General features: G+C 37.7%; 1 protein-coding gene and 1 long non-coding RNA gene across 4 annotated transcripts in view; one reads left to right on the top strand and one right to left on the bottom strand.

Moving 5' to 3' along the window:
• TEX10 (testis expressed 10) overlaps positions 1 to 23,387 on the top strand; it is a 51,637-nt gene that overhangs the window by 13,221 nt on the left and 15,029 nt on the right. For 2 of the 3 annotated variants that reach the window (XM_009188414.3, XM_003911441.5), the window contains exons 6-11: positions 9,557 to 9,795; positions 10,445 to 10,580; positions 11,746 to 11,921; positions 13,212 to 13,389; positions 17,911 to 17,999; positions 19,283 to 19,416. In XM_009188414.3, coding sequence (XP_009186678.2) covers positions 9,557 to 9,795; positions 10,445 to 10,580; positions 11,746 to 11,921; positions 13,212 to 13,389; positions 17,911 to 17,999; positions 19,283 to 19,416 — 952 coding nt within the window. The remainder of the gene's footprint in view (positions 1 to 9,556; positions 9,796 to 10,444; positions 10,581 to 11,745; positions 11,922 to 13,211; positions 13,390 to 17,910; positions 18,000 to 19,282; positions 19,417 to 23,387) is intronic. The other variant, XM_021927823.2, reaches the window with a different exon arrangement.
• On the bottom strand, positions 1,838 to 6,384 carry LOC116270050. Its single transcript, XR_004177947.1, has 2 exons — positions 5,743 to 6,384; positions 1,838 to 2,129 (listed from the first exon to the last, which is right to left on the bottom strand). It is a non-coding gene; the product is annotated as an uncharacterized LOC116270050 (long non-coding RNA).

Below are 23,387 nucleotides of genomic sequence, written 5' to 3'. Positions count from 1 at the left end.
AAGGTGTATGGTTTATTTGGGTGAGGCACTGTGTGATTATTGAACCTCTTAAGCAGGAGAACATCTTGATGATCATCTAGTTCTGCTCTCATTTATACATGAGGAACCTGGTAGTGAAACTAATGTTAGTATCTCTAAGGAAGGAGGGCAATTGGAGAAAAATCAGAAATAAAAGGTAATTGATTAGAAGATGAAGGTTAAAAAAAAAAAAAAGTAAGCCTAGAAATTATTTAAAATGTCTGCCTCAAGTAAGAGCAGATAAATGTGAGAACAAGTTATGTAATGAAATTTGACAAGCAGGTACAAGCTAAAACACTAATACTGTGGTTCCTGTAAATGAGCAAACACTTGCAAGGGATCTTAAAGTCTGTCAAAGGCTCTTAAATATATCAAAAGGAATACACTAGCTAGAGAATCATTGAGGTTTTTTGAGCAGGGTTCAGAGGATATGCTTGGAAGCAATATAGCTATTTCAGGCATAAGAGTTTTTCTTTCATTCACTAAATATTTGTTTTGGTTGCTTATTGTGAACAAGGTAGAACAAAGTATTGTGATAGGAAGAGATTTTTTAAGCCTTGTACCTTTCTCTCTTGAGCAGTTCTAAATGTGTGTGTGTATATATGTATACATATATACTTATATATGTATATATGTACGTAGGTGTATATATGTGTGTGTGTGTGTGTGTGTATATATATATATGGTTTTTTTTTTTTTTTTTTTTTTTTTGGTGAGATGGAGTCTCACTCTGTTTCCCAGGCTGTGGCACCGTCTCAGCTTACTGCAACCTCCGCCTCCCAGGTTCAAGTGATCCTGCTGCCTCAGCCTCCCAAGTAGCTGGGATTACAAGTATGCACCACCATGCCCGGTTAATTTTTGTATTTTTAGTAGAGACAGGGTTTCATCATATTGGCCAGGCTGGTCTTGAACTCCTGACCTCAGGTGATCTGCCCACCTCAGCCTCCCAAAGTGCTGTGATTATAGGCATGAGCCATTGCACCCAGCCTTAAGTAGTTATATTCTAAATCATAAAAGAGTGTGTGTCAGGGTCCAGTCATGAGACAGAAACTGTGACAATGATTTTTTTTTTTTTCTCTGTCACCCATGCTGGAGTGCAATGATTTTTTAACAAGAGAATTTAATATAAATAATTGTTAACTACGTATACAAAGGAAGTTAGGTATTATGGAGGTACCAACTGCGGGAAGCAGATAGTACTTGTAGAACTGGGAGAACAAAGAAGGGAAGAAGCTTGGAGGAAGGGAGCCAAAACTCTAACCTCTCAGAAGGGGATGCTCCTCAGCAGGTACTGATATCTTGAGCTGAGAGCAAGAATCCCATAGGGCTGGGGTCCAGTACTCTGAAAAGGGGGTGTAGCTGGCTGGTGCTGACGTTTCTGAGAGGCGTGATGATTCTGGTTCTGTGTCAGTAAAACTACAAACTGGAGTCTGCTATGGCTACTATAACGAACTGCAAATGACCTGAAGAAGAGCTGCTGATTGGCACTGGCAGCAATAGGAAACAAAAACAAAGCTAGCAAGTAAACAGAAGAGTGTCCCGTCTTCCTCTTATAGCTTTCTAGGCCTTTTGTATCAGCCCTTTATTGGCAGAGCCTAATAAACCATCTACAAAGGAAAAAATGTGGGTCCCAGAGTCCCAACCCTACGGTCACAAAGCAGAGTATAGAGGGTGACTTTGAAGCTGAGAAACAGTAGCTCAGTAACTAATATTTACATATGTAAATTTACATATGTAACACAAAGCAGTATAAAAGTATCATTAGAACTATACAACTAAGTGCTATAGGAATTCATAGGAAGAGACAGATCACTGCTTGTTAGGATAAACAGACAAAGCTAAATTGAAGCATAGTATTTCAACTGGGTATGAACGTGGATATGGTTTCAGGAGGCGGAAATGCAAGGGATGAGACTATTGTAACTAGAGGAGATAGCATACAAGAAAGCTACAGGATTAGGAAATGGATGGAGAGCATGGATCTGGGTCCAGTCTGATTTCTGCTCTTCCCTGGCCTTGATGGGGAAGCCGTTTCTTGACTCAGGAGTTCATCTTCAGATCCTTTTGGCATTGAAGACTTTTGGTTCAGTCAGAACTGTTCTAGGGACCTTCTGGAGTTGAGAGGACAGAATCAAAGACACACTTTATTGAGCAAGATGTTAGATTTTTTCCCCCATACAATTTTCTTACCAGATTTTTTATTCTGGGATTCATAGATAAGCTTCAGAAAAATCCATGAACTCTTGAAGTATTGATGGAGAATTACATGTACGTGTATTTTTTCAGATAAGGCATTCTGTATATAATTTTCATCAAAATGTGATTAAATTGTGGTTTAGATGTTTAGGATTTAGTAGACTTCAGTGTAAATAAATTACTGAAGAATGTATCGGTGTATCGTCATTCAAGAAACTTGTTGGACTCTTGGCCAGGCGCGGTGGCTCAAGCCTGTAATCCCAGTACTTTGGGAGGCCGAGACGGGCGGATCACGAGGTCAGGAGATCGAGACCATCCTGGCTAACACAGTGAAACCCCATCTCTACTAAAACAAAAAACTAGCCGGGCGAGATGGCGGGCGCCTGTAGTCCCAGCTACTCGGGCGGCTGAGGCAGGAGAATGGCGTGAACCCGGGAGGCGGAGCTTGCAGTGAGCTGAGATCCGGCCACTGCACTCCAGCCTGGGCCACAGAGCGAGACTCCGTCTCAAAAAAAAAAAAAAAAAGAAACTTATTGGACTCTTACGTGCAAGGCACTTATTGTACTAGTTGCTGAGCATTTCATGGTAAAGGAAATAGGTAGAGTACCAGTTCTCGTGGAGCACGGTCTAATGAAAAAGACATTTATTTTACTTGATTCTTTAATCAGTGACTGACTGTGATAAATAAGTGAAGAAAGAGCTTAGGTTAATACAGGAGTATGTAGTAAGGAGTTGGTCCTGATCTTTCACGAGGGGAGGACCATCTTAGCAAGGCTGGCCTGATGGAAGTGACAGTGTGCTGAGATATAAATGAGAAAAAAAGAAAAGGAATTAACTTTATGAGGAGATTGAGATGATGAAATGGAGGGATTTTTAGCAAAGATGGATTGCCAGTATAACCTACTTTTCAAAAGATTCCCCCCCATGATTGATTTTTGGGGAGCCTACAGGCTGCTTTTAAGTAAGTGCATTAAATGCTTAGCAAATAGCCTATGAATAGCAGCACAAATCAAAGTTAGGGAGGTCAACAGTGGTCTAGACCAGTGGTCCCCAACCATTTTGCTAATGAGGGACTGGCTTCATGGAAAACAATGTTTCCACGGACTTGAGGTGGGAGGATTGGTTTTTGGGATGATTCAAGTGCATTACATTTATTGTGCGCTTTATTTCTATTATTATTACATTGTAATATGTAATGAAACAGTTATATAATTCACCATAATGTAGAATCAGTGGGAGCTCTGAGCTTGTTTTCCTGCAACTAGACAGTCCTATCTGGGGGTAATGGGAGACAGTGACAGATCTTCAGGCGTTAGATTCTTATAAGGAGCATGCAGTGTAGATCCCTTGCATGCACAGTTCACAATAGGGTTCATGCTCCTATGAGAATCTAATGCCACTACTGGTATGACAGGAGGCAGAGCTCAGGCAGTAATGTGAGCAATGGGGAGCGGCTGTAAATACAGAACAATCTTAATTCGCCTGCTGCTCCCCTCCTGCTGTGTGGCCTGGTTCCTAACAGGCCATGGACCGGTGCCAGTCTGTGGTCTGGGGTTGGGGACCCCTGATCTAGGCCAGTGGTGTTCGCACTTCTTATTCATGTACCCCTAATGTATTTTTATTATTTATTTATTTATTTATTTTTTTGAGACAGTTTCATTCTTGTCGTCCAGGCTGGAGTGCAGTGGCACGATCCCGGCTCACTGCAACCTCTACCTCCTGGGTTCAAGCAATTCTTCTGCCTCAGCCTCCCAAGTAGCAGGGATTATAGGCATGCGCCACCACACCCGGCTAATTTTTTGTATCTAGTAGAGACAGGGTTTCACCATCTTGGTCAGGCTGGTTTCCAACTCCTGACCTCAGGCAAGCCACCGTGCCCAGCCTGTATTTTTAACCTGATATCTACATTTTTAAATCTCAGGTTGAAATACAAAGTTAAAAATGATATAATTTATTTTTATTGGGGTAAAATATATATAACAGTAACCATTTAAACCACTTTTTAAGTGTACAGTTCAGTGGCATTAAGTACTTTCACATTGTGTGATCATCAGCATCTATCTCAAAAAAAAACATTCTTTGCATTTTTCATTGTTTTGACATTTGCACTAATGATACAAAAGCAATGGTGGGTAAAACTGTTAGTATCTTAGGATGAATTAAGACAGTGGCACCAAACTATACTAGTAGACATTGTATTCTTCACCACCATACACTCACAGTTTAAAAAAACAACAAGCCAGTTTCACTTAAGAAGGTCCTTAATAAGCAGTAAACATAAGTGATTGTATTAAGTCATGACCCTTGTCCTGGTGCGGTGGCTCACGTCTGTAATCCCAGCACTTTGGGAGGCTGAGGCGGGCGGACCACGAGGTTAGGAGACTGAGACCATCCTGGCTAACACGGTGAAACCCTGTCTCTACCAAAAATGCAAAAAATTAGCCAGGTGTGGTGGCAGGCGCCTGTAGTCCCAGCTACTCGGGAGGCTGAGGCAGGAGAATCGCTTGATCCCTGGAGATGGACATTGCCGTGAGCCGAGGTCACACCACTGCGCTCCAGCCTGGGTGGCAGAGTGAGACTCCTCCAAAAAGAATAAAAAAGTCATGACCCTTGAGAATGCATATTTTTAATATTCTGTGTGATGAATGGCAAGTGTACATAAAGCATTTCTGCTGCATATCAAAGAACTATGATTGTCTCAAGGAAATAGCCCTGTGGGATTTTCCTACTTGTATTTTCCTGGAATGGACTAGATTTTAACTTGAAGAAAATGACTGACAAACAGTGGTTAGTCAGATTTGGGTATTTGGCACATGCTTTCACAAAAAACAAAGTGACTGGCCAGGCGCAGTGGCTCACACCTGTAATCCCAGCACTTTGGGAGGCAAAGGCGGGCAGATCACCTGAGGTCAAGGGTTCGAGACCGGCCTGGCCAACATGGTGAAACCCTGTCTTTATTAAAAATACAAAAATAAGCCAAGTGTCATGGCGCACGCCTGTAACCCCTGATACTTGGGAGGCTGAGGTGGCAGAATAACTTGAAGCCCAGAGGCAGAGGTTGCAGTGAGCCAAGATAGTGCCACTGTGCTCCAGCCTGGGTGACAAAGTGAGACTCCATCTCAGGAAAAAAAAAAAAAAAAAGAACAAAGTGAGGCTATTAGTTCCAGGAAAACAAATGGCATTTGTTGCCACTGATAAAATTTGAGCTTTCAAGCAAAAATCGATACTTTAGTAAACTTCTGTCTACCACTATGAATTCTGTCATTATATTTACTACCTTTTTGTTCTTCATGTTTTTCATGTATCTCAGTCCTGCCTGGGATCATTTAGAGTCTTCTTTAGTTCATTTTTTCTCCCCCCATAAAAATGTATTTCTCTCCCATTTTTGAAGAATGTTTTAGCAGGGTTAATAAAGGTTTGGCAGTTATTTTCTTTGAGCACACTGACGATATTTTACTGTCTCCTGGTTTCCATTGTTACGTTAAGAAGTCAGCTATGAGTCTTAACTGTGGATACTTTAGGAGTTACCTGTGTTTTTTTTTTTCCCCCTAAAGTTTTTCTTCTTGTCTTTCATTTTCTGCAGTTTCACAGTGATGTATCCAGGTGTGGTTTTCTTTTCTGTTTATTCTGCTTGGGATTCAGTGGACTTAACTGATATCTTGAATCTTGAATGAAATGTCTTCATCAGTTCTGAAAAACGTATTATCTTTTAAACATTTGCCAATTTCTCTTCTTTCCTTTCAAGACTAATTTAATGCATGTTACATCTACTTATTGAATCCTCCACCTATTTTTTAATCTTTTCTTTATCCCTTCCAGTTTTTAATTATTTAGTTTTATTCAGTTGTAGTCAAACATAAGTCCACGGAATTTTCATTTTTTATTTTTCAGTTCTAGAATTCTTTCCAATTGTTCCATCACCACTCATTGGAAAGACTATACTTTATCCATTAAATTTCCTTTGCTCATTTGTCAAAATTCAGTTGACTGTATTTTCATGGGTTTGTTTTGGGACTGTGTTCCATTAATTTATGTATGTTTGTTGTTTCATCAATACCATCTTGTCTTGCTTATTGTAGCTTTATTGTGAGTCTTGAAAATAGGGCATGTGAGTCTTCCAGCTTTGTTTTGCTTTAGAGTTTTTTTTTTTTTTTTTTTTTTTTTTTTAATGGGGTCTCCTTGTGTTGCCTAGGCTGATTTTCAACTGGGCTCAAGGGCTCCTCCCACCTTGGCCTCCCAAAGTGTTGGGATTACAGGCATGAGCCACCATGCCCAGCTTGTTTTGCTTTAGTCTTATGTTTGGTATTCTGGGTCTTTGACGTTACCATGTAGACTTCAGAATCAGTTTGTCAAGAGTTACAAAATAGCTTGCTAGAACTTTGATTTGGATTGTGTTGAATCTATCTATAGATTAGTTTAGGAAGAATTATTATTTAAACTGCTAGAATGATGCAGAAGTAGGATTCAAGTTTATCTTAAGAGTTACTTTTACTTTCCTGGGAGAGAAACCTTAAAGGGCCAAGCTCAAGGAAGGGATGTTGTCCCGGCACAGTGTCTCACACCTGTAATCTCAGCCTTTTTGGAGGCCAAGGCGGGTGGATCACTTGAGGTCAGGAGTTCGAGACCAGCCTGGTCAACATGGTGAAGGCCCCATCTCTACTAAAAATACAAAATTAGTGGGGTGTGGTGGCATGTTCCTGTAACCCCAGCTACCCAGGAGGCTGAGGTGGGAGGATCGTGCCACTGCACTCCAGCCTGGGCGACAGAGCAACACTCTGTCTCCAAAAAAAAAAAAAAAAAAAAAAGGTAGGGATGTCTTAGTTAAGGCCCTAGGCTTTGACTTTTGAATTCCTTTTCTTGTGGGGCCACTAAAAGGTTGCCTTAGTTTTGCAGCTTTTTTCTTTTGCACTGGCAGTTGCCCTCAGGACTAAACCTTGAGTGCTGGAATCTTGCACTTCTAGTTATTTTCAGCAATATTGTAATTACCTATACTACTTTTACTGGAAATTGAAGTTTCATCAGAGATCTGCCTTCCTCCTAGAATTGTTGGTATATTTAATCTTTGAAATTTCTGTATATGTTATTGGAGCAGAAGGAACTCTCCCAAGTTTGCAGATGTCCATTGAGACTTTCTGGATCGTAATAGATTATGCTGCCTGAGATAAAGTTAGGGTAAATTTTCCAAAGCTCTGCCTGTGGGGAAGAAATGTTTCAAGTCTATCCCAGTGTTTACTGTCTCTTTTCTTAATGATAGGATTCCTAATTTTCATCTGAACGTGTCACTACACAAAATAAAAAACAGATTTCCCAGCTTTCTCTGAAGCTAGGAGCAGTCACGTGGGTAATTTCTATTAAATAGCTCAGACTTCTTCCAGTGTCAGACTTGTACACTGAGTTGTCTGTTGGCCATCTCCATCTGGATTTGATTATGATCCTTTAGGCTCAACATATCCAACGGAGAATTAATTTCTAGATCTCTCTGCTCCTTTTTCTTCATCATCTCTATCAATTTAGTCACTACTGTTAGAACCCTTGATGACTACTCCTCCTGTCTCCACCATCTTCAGATTCATATATTTGTATATATTTAAGCATATTTCAAATCTGGCTAATTTTTGTTCTTTCTAAATGCCCTCCTTCTCCCAGTTCATACCAGCATTGACCCTGGTTCTTGGACTTGCCATCTCTTGCTTGGAGTGCTGTAGTAGCCCCACAACTGCTTCTTTCTTTGTAGTTTGTAACTCTGATTTTCCCTTTTGTAGCCACACAATCATGTCTCTGAAAGAAGCTTGCAACCATGTTACTCCTTTGCTTACAGAATTAGTTTTGATGTCTTTAGCCTCTGGCTCTTTGTAACCTGGTTCCATTTTACCTTTCCAGGCTCATTTGTCATTCCTGGTCTTACATTTCATGCTTGATAATGCCAGATTTCTTTTATTTCCCTTCTCATGTATTTGTGGTTCCTCACTACTGTGCCCTTGCTCAAGACTAACTAGGATTAATCTTTTCCTTTAAAATTGATTGACTTGAGATATTTATGGCTTCAGTCAAATTTACATTTTTCTTTTCTGTTTTTTAATGATAGGGTCTCTCTTTGTTGCCCAGGTTGGAGTGCAGTTGTGTGATCATAGCTCACTGTAACCTCAAACTCCTGGGCTTAAATGATGCTCCTGCCTCGGCCTCCTAAGTAGCTAGGACTATAGGCACTTGCCAGCATGCCTGGCTTATTTTATTTTTATTTATTTATTTTTTGAGATGGAGTTTTCGCTCTTGTTGCCCAGGCTGGAGTGCAACGGCGCAATCTCGGCTCACTGCAACCTCCGCCTCCTGGGTTCAAGTGATTTTCCTGCCTCAGCCTCCCAAGTAGCTGGGATTATAGGCATGTGCCACCACACCCGGCTAATTTTTTTTGTGTTTAGTGGAGACAAGGGTTTCACCATGTTGGTCAGGGTGGTCTTGAACTCCTCACCTCAGGTGATCCACCCGCTTCGGCTTCCCAAAGTGCTGGGATTACAGGCATGCGCTCTTGTGCCCAGCCTTAATTTTACTTTTATTTTGTGTAGTGATGGGATCTTGCTGTGTTTTCCAGGCTAGTCTCCAACTCCTGGCCTCAAGCAGTCTTCCCAGTTCATCCTCCCAAAACACTGGGATTACAGGCATGGGCCACCACGTCCAGCCAGCTTTATGTTTTTCTAAACATGAAAGAAGTAAGCTCTGCTGTTGAATATACCACAGTCTGAAATGAGTATGTTCCAAGTTGCAAATTTTGTTTTTATTAAAATATTTTATTTGAGGTTTTTTGAAATTGTGTTTTGTTTGGCTAGAGTGAATAAACCGATATTAATATGTGAATTATAGAATTGTTTCAAATCAGTGCTTACCTGGATATGTCTCCTTATTTCACATATGAGAAAGTTATGGCCAGGAAAGACTAGTGATTCTTTTAAGGCAGATGATTAGTTAAAAGCAGAGCCAAGATCTGCTGTGATTTACATCCAAATGTAATTATCTGCCTTAAATCAGGTGTGTCAGGGTTTTTAAGTTTTATCTTTCAAGTTCCCAGGCAATATTAAAAGGACATTTACATTTTGTATGAATAGCACCTTGAGTAATGAATTGAGCTGTATACACTCTGTACCTTCTTAACAACTCTGATTCCATAATGAAATGGTTTATTTGTAGAACTGTGGCCTAAGTCTTGCCTATGCACCTATCTTCTTGGCCGTCTATTAATTCTAGAAGGGAATTTTTAAAAACTACACTGATAGATTATTTTAAGTATTCTAATGAAGCAGTCATGGTAGACGTAACGCTTTATAGATGTGTGTGTCTTTGTTTCTAGCATCAAGCATTGCACAGTTCTCTCCAATAACATAGATCATCTCTTACTGAATTTAACACTGTCTGATATCATGGTCTCCCTGGCAAATGCGTCAACTTTGCAGAAGGATTGCAGTTGGATAGAAATGATAAGGAAATTTGTAACAGAGACCCTTGAAGATGGCTCTAGGCTAAATAGTAAGCAACTGAACAGATTGCTGGGAGTATCCTGGAGGTTAATGCAAATACAACCAAACAGAGGTAGGTGATGCTACTTTGCCCTTATTTAAGAGTGGAGCTCTTACATGTGCTATCTTAAGGTCTAGCTTTGAAATGATGGCTTGTAAACATTCCATGTAGTCAGGCTAATTATATTCAAGCCCTAAAAGGTAGCTACTGTCTACTTGAACACAGAAATTGTTTATGGCTCAGAGTATCTGTAAGTGGGTAGGTCCACTCTGAAGCAAATTGATAAAGACTCTACCCTCTTCTGATCTAGTTTGACTAGAATTTGAGAACTCTTTCCCTTGACTCATATGGCATGAATCTTCCCTGTCTCTTTACCTTTCTTCTAGCTTGATGTTAAGTTATATTAAGTCAGTTTTAGAGTGGCTTACTTATTCTTTGATTTAAAAACAAAGTTTTCCTATGTAGTTCCCATCTAAATCGCCTTTCTGATATTCCGGTTTTTGTCATTCCTAGGTTTGTTGTTAAGAAAATTTATACTGTAACTACTGATTGGTTTGACTTTTTTATTAGGCCATTGCTATAGGACTTCAATGGTAGTTGTCAGTTTGTGGCTAAAATTGGCTTTGCCATAGGAACAAAGTATTTCGGTGCATTCAGAGGAATTTGGGGGCTGTTAAACATTTTTTGATTCATATGCAAGTTGTTTTCTTTCTGTTTGTAGAGGACACAGAGACTCTTATTAAGGCAGTTTATACATTATATCAGCAGAGGGGCCTTGTCCTTCCAGTTCGGACTTTGTTATTGAAGTTTTTCAGTAAAATCTATCAGACAGAAGAACTGAGATCTTGTAGATTCAGGTAAAATCTTGTTATTTTTCCTTTTTCTCTTGCTGAGTTTTTCTGTAGTCTGTTTAAATATTTAAATAATTTTAGAGAGATTAAATCTTTGGAGAAGTTCATTCTTTTTAATCCTACTTGTTTGCATTTAGGAAATGATATAAAATTTTAAAAGAAGCATACATAAAGTGGCAGTAAACTTTATACCCATATCTGAACAGCTAAAAGACTGCTTAGGCATGCATTTCCACCTGTCCACTTATAGCTAAGGGACAGTTGGAACCATCTTAGCCCTTTCTCTTCCCTTCCCGTAAAAATTATGGAGGTTGAATCTCTAGCCATTAGTGACATATTGAGGCATATGGGATAAGAGTGAGGGCAATAGAAGATGAGAAAGTTTCTGGCTTAGTTTGGTGCTATCAGAGAGAGACAACAAAAGAGTGGACTAAGGAATTTTTCAGTAAGGTGAGTTTGAGGTTTATTTGGCATAGTCAGAAATGTTTGAGAGGAAGATACAGATTTGGGAGACCTCAACATATATAGGTAGTTGTTGTAACGTATTTGGGTATTTACTTTAAGCCAAGTACTTTACATAATCTCAGTAATCTTCATATTGCTACTGTGAGGTGAATACTGTTAGCTTCCATTTTACAGAAGGAAGCAGAAAATAAATAAATTGGTGAGTATTATGAAGCTAATGTGTAGCGGAGCTGAGACTTAAGTTCAGGTCTGTCTTGACAGCAAAGTCCATGATAGAATCACCAACCTTTCAGGGGACCTAGTAAAAATGTTCACTGTTATTCAAGACATTTGCACTCCAGCAAGTATTCTAAAGAAATAAAAATAGCACAAGTTTGAAGCCATTTTGTATGGGAGCAACTTACGGTGAATGTGTACATTTATTAATATAGTATAACACCACCAGTTAGGATAAATAGTTAAGTGTCTTTATCCTTCAAAATAAGAATATAATTTAGATACTGCTCCAGTTAACGTTAATTTAGTGCGTAAAGCCTTGGAAAATGATGCTGGCATCTTGTGGGTTCTCAAATGTTTAAATGAATAAATTTGGTATTATTGGTACATAATTAGTCACTTTGTGATATATTTAAATTTTTTTTTTTTTTGGTTTAAATTTATTTCCCTTGTCTTTGAGAATTACAAAGATGTCTTTGGCCTTTCTAAGATATCGTAGTAAAGTGCTGTCCCGTTGGCTGGCTGGTTTACCATTGCAACTTGCTCATCTTGGCTCCCGAAATCCTGAGCTTTCTACACAGCTTATTGATATCATTCATACCGCTGCAGCACGAGCAAATAAAGAATTACTAAAAAGTTTACAAGCTACTGCCCTCCGAATTTATGGTAAGAGTTCATTTGTTTAATGGCGTAGGTAGTCATTGGTCCACCCTGATACACAAAAGAAGTTTTTAAGGGGAGCTCTGTAGTTTTGCCTTTCCCTTAGTCTAAATTAGTAATACCATGGTTAAATTGCCAAAACAAAACATCAGACAGCAAATTCATTTTCAGTATTAGGATATAGAAGATTAATGATTGTTGAGGCTTATTGCATTCTTAAATTGTCTTTCAAACCACTTGCTATTCATAAATTCAAAACTAATCTGATACTTAAAAATTCTTTTGCTCTGATGGCAAGACGTATCTTTATTATTTAATTATAATGAATATCTTGTATGACTTTCATATATTCTTTATTCATCTGGAACTGACTTAACTAATATTTTAAGCAGAATTATTAAAACATAACTGAGATGTATGTATACATATCATTATCGAAATATTCACATACTGTGAAATTCACCATTTTACAGTATACAGTTCAATGAATTTTAGAAACTATATTCCTAAGGTTGTGCAACTATCACCACTGTCTAATTCTAAAACATTTTTATCACCCCAGAAAGAAACTTGTACTGATTGAAAGTTCATCCTTACTCCTTCCTTCCCCCAGCCCCTGGAAATCACTCATCTACTTTCTGTCTATATGGATTTGCCTATCATGGATATTTCTTATAAATGGAATTACATAACATGGGGCCTTTTGTGTCTGGCTTGTTTCACTTAGCATAGTATTTTCAATACTTTATTCCTTTTTATTGTTGAGTAGTATTTTGTTGTATGGATATGTCACTGGTATTTATCCATTTGTCTAGTGATGAACATTTGAGTGGTTTCCACCTTTTGTGGGTTATAGTTTTAAATATATATTTTTCAATATTGGTCATATATATGTAGGTGTATATATACACACAGCAAACCAAGTCTTTTGCTTTAAGTCAAAAGACTTAGGTTGATGTTGTAATTGTCACTGTTTAGCAAAATTGCTTGTTTACTTTGTGCCCAATCTCTTTTCCTCTTTACCCCCATGAAAGTTTTTATTTCTTACAAGACACTTGGATATTAAATCTTTAAATAAATTATGTTTGGTATTTTATTTTATGCAGTAGCTTAACAAGCCGTACATAAGTGTTTGATGATATTAATATAATTATGCTTTTATGTAATTGATATTCAGCATAAAATTCAGCATAAAATGTTAGCCTATAATTCACTGGAAGTAATTGATCTGCTTTATTAATCTCTGGTTTGCTTGTTTTTCATAGTTGATGTTAATATGTCTATCCACCTCACTAGATCCACAAGAAGGTGCTGTGGTGGTTCTCCCTGCAGACTCTCAGCAGCGTTTGGTTCAGCTTGTGTATTTCCTACCCAGTCTGCCTGCTGATCTGCTTTCTCGGTTAAGTCGTTGCTGTATTATGGGAAGACTCAGTTCAAGTTTGGCTGCCATGCTTATCGGGATACTGCACATGAGGTAGCATGCTGAAGTGAGCTGTATTTTAAGTGTATAATCTTTTCCCCCTTTTACTGGTAATTTGTGAATTATGGAAGGCTTTTGAAGTCGCATATACTACCTTCATTTACTCTTAATGCAACAGTTAAAACTGTTGATATCACTAGGTAGAGTAAGTTTACAAGAGTAAGACTGTTTCAAATTACTTGGTTAATAATTTTTATAGATAGGTTGAAATAAGAGTTGAAATAGAATTAACAAAAGTGTGTAGTAAGGGATTTGTTGGTAGGTGAGGGTGTCATACTTCAAACCTTTGTTGTTATGGAATTGCAATATAGACCTTTTCTTCAGAGAGCTCAGAATTTAATGTAGCTGGTGAATTAAATAAGCTCGTGGACTGAGACCAGGAATTACTTGTAATCTCTCACTTTTGTTTTCCTGGTGGTATAATAAACATAACATAAAATTTACCATTTTAACCTTTCTTAAAAAGTTTTGCCAGGCGCGGTGGCTCACGCCTGTAATCCCAGCACTTTGGGAGGCCAAGGTGGGCAGATCACGAGGTCAGGAGTTTGAGACCAGCCTGGCCAGCATGGTGAAACGCCATCTCTACCAAAAATACAAAACTTAGCTGGGCATGGTGATACGTGCCTGTAGTCTCAGCTACTCAGGAGGCTGAGGCAGAATTGCTTGAACCCAGGAGGCGGAGGTTGCAGTGAGCCGAGATGGTGCCACTGCACTCCAGCCTGGGTGACAGAGCGAGACTCCGTCTCAAAAAAAAAAAGTTTTAATATTTCAAGAGACAAGTTCTCACTCTTACCCAGATTGGAGTGCAAGTGGCATGATCATAGCTCACTGCAGCTTTGAACTCTTGGGCTCAAGAGATCCTCCCGCCTTGGCCTCCAAAGTAGCTAACACTACATGCCATTTTCCATAGCCATTTTACTCTGAAACTCTGAAAGGTTTTATACTGCTTGTATTGGAAGTATCCTTATGTGTATATCTTCAGTCATAGTATTTTAGTATTCAGCAGTATTACTGGTTGTGGGAAGGGTCTGATGGGGGGAAGGGTCTGATGTGGTTTTAGGCAGAAATAGAAATCTAGGCTGTAGTTGAAAAGTTTTCTTGTATAGATCCCCTATCTCAGGTAGATAAGAGTAGCTTACTCTTAATAGACTTTCTTCATACCAGTGTAGGACAGATATTTAACTCTGGTCACTGGAAGTGTGCTTCAAAACTGACAGTAAATTTGCCTTTTACCAAAACAGAGAACAAAACATAAATAAAATATTGTTTGTATTTAAAAATTCTAGGTTTATTTCTTCCTTGTATATGCCCATTAAAGGGGCCTGGACATATTTTTTAAGAATTTTAAATGTTGATTAGTTTTCCGTGTTTTTTTTTTTTTTAGATATTAAAAAAACTGCACTTTGTTTTGTGTAAGCAAAGTGCTAGGCCTTTTAAAAGTTAAAGTTTTAAAAATTTTTTCTGTAACTTAAGTGCTTGTTTTTTATTTGACTTCCAGTAGAGGGCACTCTGTTCCTTAGATATAACTTAGATTCAGTTCAGTTAAATCACCCCTTGAATGTTTCTTGAAATTGATTCTCCTTGGAAGATGCATTTAATGTCTTCCTCAACATCTGTTCACTTATGTTTAGTAACTTTTGTCAAGGATGTTTTTTAAAATCTTGGGTTTTTTTTTTTTTTTTTTTTTGCTTTTATCTTTTTGTGGCGATGAGTGGCGAGAATTGGGAAAATATATTAATTTTACAAATACTGATAATACGGACTCATATTTAAATGATTGTCATTGTAGTTAAAGTCTGCCAAATTAAATTTTGCTTTTTAGTATTTGTACAGAGTCCATTAGTAGACTTCTCTCTATATAGGTGTACTATTCCCATCTAAAGTAGTCCCTTTTTAAAAAGAATACAAAATTAGGACTTTTTAGCCTTGTTGAGCCCATGGCACTATCATTTTATCACTTTTCATAGGGTCATAATAAGACTAGCTGGGCGCAGTGGCTCACGCCTGTAAATCCCAGCACTTTGGGAGGCTGAGGCAGGCGATCACTTGAGGTCAGGAGTTTGAGACCAGCCTGGCCAACGTGGTGAAACCCCATCTCTATTAAAAAGACAAAAATTAGCTGGGCATGGCAGCTCGTGTATGTAACCCCAGCTACTAAGGAGGCTGAGGCAGGAGAATTGCTTGAATCCAGGAGGTGGAGGTTGTAGTGAGCTGAGATAGTGCCACTGCACTTCACCCTGGGTGACAGAGGGAGACTCCATCTTAAAAAAAGGACTGAAGGTTAGTTCATTCAGACATATATATGTTGGGTTACTTCATATCTTTAGTTTTTTATTCAAAATAACTCCTCTTCTTGACCATGACTATAAAAGTGAACTTTTAAATTATTTGCCACTTACACTCTTAAAATATTGCTTCTCAGTCCCATGCATCCTGTGCACTGTTGCCAGATTGATTTTTCTGCAATACTCCTTTACTCAATTCTGATTTTTATCTTGTCACATTAATTGGTCTGTGAGATTAAGTTTAGCTCAATTTTTGTAGTTCTGATACCTTGCCATCTGTATTAAAGCATTTGTCTAATGGCAGGACATGTACCACCTAAGCAGGGATTCCATGTGTTAAAAACCCATCAGCTAGAAATCATTCATGTTTCTCTCAGCTTTTAAAAAATGTGTTTGGAATTGCTGTCTCTACCTTTTTACCAGCCAGTTATAGTTTTTTTATAATCTGATGTTTTCCTCATACCATTCTACTTCTGGTGTTTCATCGTAATATCCAGTGGCCTTTTCTCAGTTCTTACCCCACTACCCCAATTTATTTATAGCCAGATTGGGGGAACAGAAAGCATAAATATGGAAAGATGCTCCATGGTGTTAGATAAAATCTCTGAGGAAGGAGAAATTGGCTTGCACCAGGAAGTTTGGCTCGGGTTTCAAATAGGGTGAACATATGACCTGGTCTGCCAGGAACAGTTCCATTTTACTCCTTTTGGCCCAGCATAATCAGCACCAGCACCCTCTTTTGCTCACAGAAGTGTTCAGGCTTGGAAAGTATATATGGTTTTCATAGTTTAGTTTTAAAGCCAGTGTGCTATATTGCTTGTCATTTATCACTTTTCACAGGGTCAGAATTTTAAATAGGCTGTTAAATAAATTTGCTGCCCCTTTTGGCCACTGGATGGCACAGTGGCTTCCTGTTTTCATTGAGTTCAAGAAGATATAGTTTGTTTTCCAACCACTATTTTGTACTTCTTTCTGTTGAGCATCTGTACTTTTTATAACCCCCTTAGCTTGTGCTCTTGCCCCATAGACCTTTGCTTATCACTGGGAATGACACCCAAGGAGAGTGTTTTCATTATTTTATGCCCGTCCCCTTGTAAGAATATTAATAAGGCAGGGTGCAGTGGCTCACGCCTGTAATCCCAGAATTTTGGGAGACCAAGGCAGGCGGATCACCTGAAGTCAAGAGTTTGAGACCAGGCTGGTCAACATGGCGAAAAACCATCTCTACTAAAAATACAAAAATTAAGGACGCCTATAATCCCAGCTACTCAGGAGGCTGAGGCAGGAGAATCGTTTGAACCCAGGAGGTGGAGGTTGCAGTGAGCTGAGATCATGCCATTGCACTCCAGCCTGGGCAACAAGAGTGAAACTCCATCTCAAAAAATATATATATTAATAAATATAAGTCCAATTATTATAACAGTAAAAAAATTACTAAGTGCTTATAGGTGAATTAGAAGTTCCTAATTTTGTTTGATATTTATTCAGATGTCTGTGATAAAAAATTTTTAGTATCAGCTTGTCTGATTATTCTGAGCCTTTCTGCAACACCCATGGTTGACATTTGTTTTCTTCCTAGCTTTACCTTGAAGGGAATTTTTAAAGGAGACACTAGAAACTGATCTCATAGGAGGAACCAAATAATTCTCATTTAATGAGAAGCTGCTTTACATTTAGCTATTCCTTTTGAGTCCTCTGCCAATACCTTAGCTGCACTATTGTGAAATAGACCTAGTTACAACTTTACTAAGAATAAGAACACAGAGTTGCCTTACAGTGGCTTTAAAGGTAAGTTTTCTTTGCCTAATTAAGATACTTTTGCTTAGTTATGTAGGAAGCTGAAGCTTGTTTAAACATAACTCATTTGCTGAGGGTAAGACTATAAAAATCAAATAGTAAATACATAGCAGCTGAACCTACCACTGAAAAGCAAAACTTCATCTTGGCTCCTTAGAGTCTGATTTTCAAGTGGGATGGAAATCTTCTGTTATACTATATGTGTTGATCAGGTATGCTTTTTAATGAAAGTTTGTATTAATATGTTTGAATTTCAAACTTTTCTACTATGGTACCTGAGCCCTTGGATATGAAATTAATACAAGGCATATATGGGTTTTAAGCTATGAAATCAAACTTGTTTTCAGTAAAGAAAAATGGTTATATACTGTGCTACCTTTGAAAAGTCTGTCAAGTTGGTCACTTCTGGTAATACTCCCTTTGTTTTTTATAGATCATCATTTTCTGGGTGGAAGTATTCGGCTAAAGACTGGTTGATGAGTGATGTGGACTATTTCAGCTTCTTATTTTCCACACTTACAGGTAACCACATTCACTTGCCAGATTAAAAAAGAAAAAACCTATGTGAATCACAATTATCCTTCTAAGATTTGCCATTTTATCAGTTTGGTTCAGTTTTGAAGATGATAAATATTCTGTCTTGGAGTGATTTTTGTGATTAGTAAGTGGAAATCGAAAGAATATTTCTAACCTACATTGTTAGGCTCCTGAGGCAGGAGTATGGATGATTTATCTTTAAATCTCTTATAGTATGAGTATCAAAACCCTGAGCATTATTTGAATGTCATGTTATTGTATTTTTAAGTTTGATGTACTGTTACTATTATTTTAAATGCATTATTTAAATATTTTCATTTTATACTTGGATAATGATGGGATTCTATGAAATTTTCTGAAGACTTGAAATTAGGAGAGTTAATATAGTGTCAGAGTCCAAAAAGAACTTGACAGTTCCAATACTATGCTGAATCTAGCAAGATAAATATTTCAGAAGATAAACGTAAGCTCCTATATGTTTATTGTATACTTTTGAATGTGTACATTTGAGGTGGGGGAGGCTTTGTGTTTTAATAATAGTAGTTGTCAAAAAGATTTTAGTGGTTTTAGAAAGCTCATTGGGAGTCAGTACTGTGACATGGCTATCAAACTAGATGCTGCCTCTTTAGGTTGTGCTTACAGAAGTATAGTGATTTGAACATCAAGGTAGATAGGGTTGGGCCACATCAGTGGTATTCTGATCATTCTGAGAACTACCTTTCAGGAGTGACTTTGGCAGGTTGTTTGTGTAGGTTAGGCCAAGTGTAATAGAGGTGGTAAGGGGAACTAGAAATTGTTGAATGAACTATACACGTACTGTCAAAGTAAAAACACTTAGGGCGATGGAGTAGTTTTAAAACATTTGAAGGGCTATTATCTAAGAACCTAAAGCATTTGATATATATGTAGGAGTATATTATTGCTTTTACTTGCTCATTTGCTTTTTTAAACCTACCATTAATTGGAAAGATTATGCTTTTCACTCTAAGTAAAAGTGTCAAAACCCTAGTAGAAGTGGTAAAACCGGTTTCTTGCTATATTATAGATTGGGTCTGATCACATCTTTTATGTAATTATATGAATTTAACTGTCTTCATTGCTAGCATTTTATTTTTTAAAATATTGCATGAAATGCAGAAGCTCAGAGAAAACAAGGTAGCTTAAAGAATGTTCACTTGAAGACATATGTCATCTCTGTTTTTTAAAAAATTATGAAAAATGTCACTGCTTTTTTTTTTAAATTGGCTTTCTTTGTTTACCTGTATTAGGGTTTTCGAAAGAGGAGTTGACTTGGCTTCAGAGCCTTCGAGGAGTTCCTCATGTCATCCAGACACAGCTTTCCCCTGTGCTTCTCTACCTTACAGATTTGGATCAATTTTTACACCATTGGGATGTAACAGAGGTAATAGTTCATTTAAAAAGAAACTGATAATTATTAACATTCAGTTCATCAGCCAGCAATAGTTACTATATGTGAACTGCCTTGTGTGAGAGCTTTTCAAAGATACTTGTTTAAAGTGCTTATAATCTTGGATAGGAGAAGTAAGTTTGAAAAGGGAAACATTCTTTATAAATTATGCCAGTAGAACAGAACAAATCAGCAATTTGAATGATCTGTCTTTTTAAAAGAGGAAAGCATTATGGAAGAGGAAGAATTGAGGTTTTGAAGGATAAGACTTAAGTAAGAGTTGGTATCCTTGAAAGTGACTTTTTAAATGGAAGATTATTCACCAGTTCCTTTGGTTTTAAGAATTACTATGTAGCTTATTAAAATTAAATTTAAAACCCAAATTCTTTAAGTTTTGAAGTTTGGTTTACAAGTCTTAATTTTTATTTGATTTGATTTGATTTGATTTGATTTTTTTGAGACAAGAGTTTTGCTCTTGTCACCCAGGTTGGAGCGCAGTAGTACAATCTCGGCTCACTACAACCTCTGCCTCCCAGGTTTAAGTGATTCTCCTGCCTCAGCCTCCTAAGTAGCTGGGATTATAGGCATGCGCCACCACACCTTGCTAATTTTTTGTATTTTTAGTAGAGGTGGGTTTCACCATCTTGGCCAGGCTGGTCTTGAACTCCTGACCTCATGTGATCCACTCACCTCGGCCTCCCAAAATGCTGGTATTACAGGCATGAGCCACCACACCCAGCCTACAAGTCTTATTTTTTAAGTAAATTTAAACGTTTAAAGGAGGACTTTGATTTAATTTTATTCCTTTTACAAACCAAATTTTTTTTACTTTCTTAAATAACCGTAATAGTATTTGTCAAATACTTCAGTTTTCTGACAAACCTTCACAAATAATTGAAGTAAATCTTAGAGATAGCTAATAAATTGAACATACAAATATCGGAAATCTTATGTTTTAGTACTACTTAATGAAACTTCAGATTAAAACCACAAGTCTAAATTAATTAACTACTGACTTTAAAAAGTATTTTTTGTTACTGTTTTGGGGTTTGGTTTGGTGTTTTTTGTTTTTGTTTTTTTGAAATGGAGTCTCGCTCTTGTCACCCAGGCTAGAGTACAGTGGCGCTATCTTGGCTCACTGCACCCTCCGCCTCCCGGGTTCAAGCGCTTCTCCTGCCTTAGCCTACAGAGTAGCTGGGATTACAGGCACCCGCCACTACTCCCGGCTAATTTTTTGTGTTTTTAGTAGAGACGGTTTTGCCATTTTGGGCTGCTGAACTCCTGACCTCAGGAGATCCTCCCACCTTGGCCTCCCAAAGTGCTGAGATTACAGGCGTGAGCCACTGCTCCCGGCCTGGTGTTTTCTTTTTAAGAGATTTCGCTGTTTTGCCCAGGCTGGCCTTGAATTCCTGGGCTCAAGTGATCCTCCTGCCTCAGCCATCTGAGTAGCTGGGGCTGTGGGCATATGGCATCATGCCCAGCGGCTGACATATTTTAAATTGGAATTACAAGGCTGATCTTTTGCCCTAAAAGGCAAAATTGTCTTAAATGTTACAAATACTTACACTAAATACACAAACAATATCACAAACATTAATACTAAGGGTTTATTTAATTTCTAAGTTTTTAAGTTTATTTTTATTCTTTTGTGTGTGCGTGTAGATTTAGGGGTACAAATGCAGTTTTGTTAACATGCATAAGACTGTACAGTGGTGAATCAGGTTTCTGAGAGTATCACCCAACAACGTACACTGTACCCATTAAGTAATCTCCTGTCATTCACCCCACTCCCACCCATTCACCCTTTTGAGTCTCTGTTGTCTGTCATTTCACACTCTATGTCCATGAGGAGACATTATTTTTAGCTCCCACTTACAAGGAAGAATATGCGCTATTTGTCTGTGTCTGACTTGTTTCACTTAAGATAATGGCCTTCAGTTACATCATGTTGCTGCAGAAGGCATGATTTTATTCTTTTCTATGGCTAAATAGTATTTCATTGTGTGTAAATATCACATTTTCTTTATCCACGCATATGTTGGAACATTTAGGTCAATTCCATATGTTTGCTATTGTGAATTGTGAATAGTCCTGCAATAACCATAGGTATCTTTTGGATGTAATTATTTCTTTTCCTTTGGGTACATACACGGTAATAGGCGTGCTGGATCGAGTGGTAGTTCTATTTTCAGTTATTCGAGAAATCTTTCTACTGATTTCCACAGAGGTTGTACTAATTGACATTCTCAACCAACAGTGTATAAGTGTTCCCTTTGTCTTCTTAATACCCATTCTGACTAGTGTAAGATGATATCTCTTTGTGATTTTAATTTGTATTTCTCTGATGATTAATAATGTTGAGCATTTTTTCATGTGTGCCTTTTTGGCCAATTTGTCATCTTGAAAAATACCCATTCATATCCTGTCTACTTTTTAATGTGGTTGATTTTTTGCTGTTGCTTAAGTTCCTTGCATTGTAAATTTTTGTATTAGTCTCCTGTTGGATGCATGGTTTGCCTATATTTTCTCCCATTCTGCAGGTTTTCTGTTTGCTTAGGTAATTATTTTTCTGTGTAGAAATTTTTTAGTGTAATGAAGTCCTACTTGTCTATTTTTGTTTTTGTTGCTTGTGCTTTTGGGCTGTTAGTCATGAATTATTTGTCTAGATCAATGTCCAGAAGAGTTTTCTCTAGGTTCTTAGTATTTCTGTAGTTTCATATCTTACATTTAAGTGTTTAATCCATCTCGAGTTGATTTTTGTATATTGTAAGAGAGATCCAGTTTCATTTTTCTGCATGACATTCCAGTTTTCCCAGCACCTATGGTAAAAGTTGTCCTGTCTCCACAGTAGTTCTTGTTGACTTTGTCAAAGCTGAGTTGGTTATAAATATGTGCCATTATTTTTGGGTTCTCTATTCTGTTCCCTTGATCTATGCATCTGTTTTTATATCAGTACCATGTTGTTGTGTTTACTACAGCCTTGTAGGTAATGTAAAGTATCACAGGGAATGTGATACTTCCAGCTTTGCTCTTTTTGCTTAGTATTGCTTTGGCTATTCAGGCTCTTGTTTTGGTTCCATATTAATTTTAGGATGTTTTTTTCTAATTTTGTGAAAAATGACATTGGTATTTTGATAGCAGTTTCATTTACTCTAAAGATTAATTTGGATAGTGTTGTCATTTTAATGATGTCAATTTTCCTATCTGAACATTGAATGTTTTTTCATTTGTTTGTGTCATCTACATTTTCTTTCATCAGTGTTTTCTAGTTCTCTTTGTAGAGCTCTTTTACCTCCTTGGTTAAATATATTCCTAGGTTTGTTTGTTTTTGTAGCTATTATAAGTGGGATTGCCTTCTTGATTTTGTTCTGAACTAGTTATTGGTATATAGAAATTACTGATTTTTGTATGTTGATCTTATATCTTGAATTCATTTCTAGATATAAGATCATACCATCTAGTTGGATATGGTGGCATGCACCTGTAATACCTCTACTTGGAAGGCTGGGGCAGTAGGATAGCTGGAGCCCAGGAGTTTGAGGATGCAGTGAACTATGACTGTGCCACTGCACTCCAGTTGGGGCAACAGAGCGAGACCCCATGTCTTAAAAAATAATCGTATCAGCAAACAGGGATAATTCAACTTCCTCTTTTCCAAATTGGATGTCTTTTTTTTCTCTTGCCTGATTGCTCTGGCTAGGATGTCATGTACTGTGTTGAATAGGATGATGAAAGTGGGCATCCTTGTCTTGTTCCATTTCTTACAAGAAATCTTTCCAACTTTTCCTCATTCAGTGTGATGTTGGCTGTGGGTTTGTCATATATGGATGGCCTTTATTACTTTTGAGGTATGTTTCTTCTGTGCCGAGTTTGTTGAGGGTTTTTATCATGAAGGGATGCTGAATTTTATCAAATGCATTTTTTGTGTATTTTGAAATGATCATATGGTTTTTGTCCTTAATTTG

This window comes from Papio anubis, chromosome 13 (assembly GCF_008728515.1).
Source record: "Papio anubis isolate 15944 chromosome 13, Panubis1.0, whole genome shotgun sequence".
NCBI classification, from domain to species: Eukaryota; Metazoa; Chordata; class Mammalia; order Primates; family Cercopithecidae; genus Papio; species Papio anubis.
Note: the sequence above shows the minus strand (reverse complement) of the source record. Positions and strands in the feature narration are given on the sequence as shown.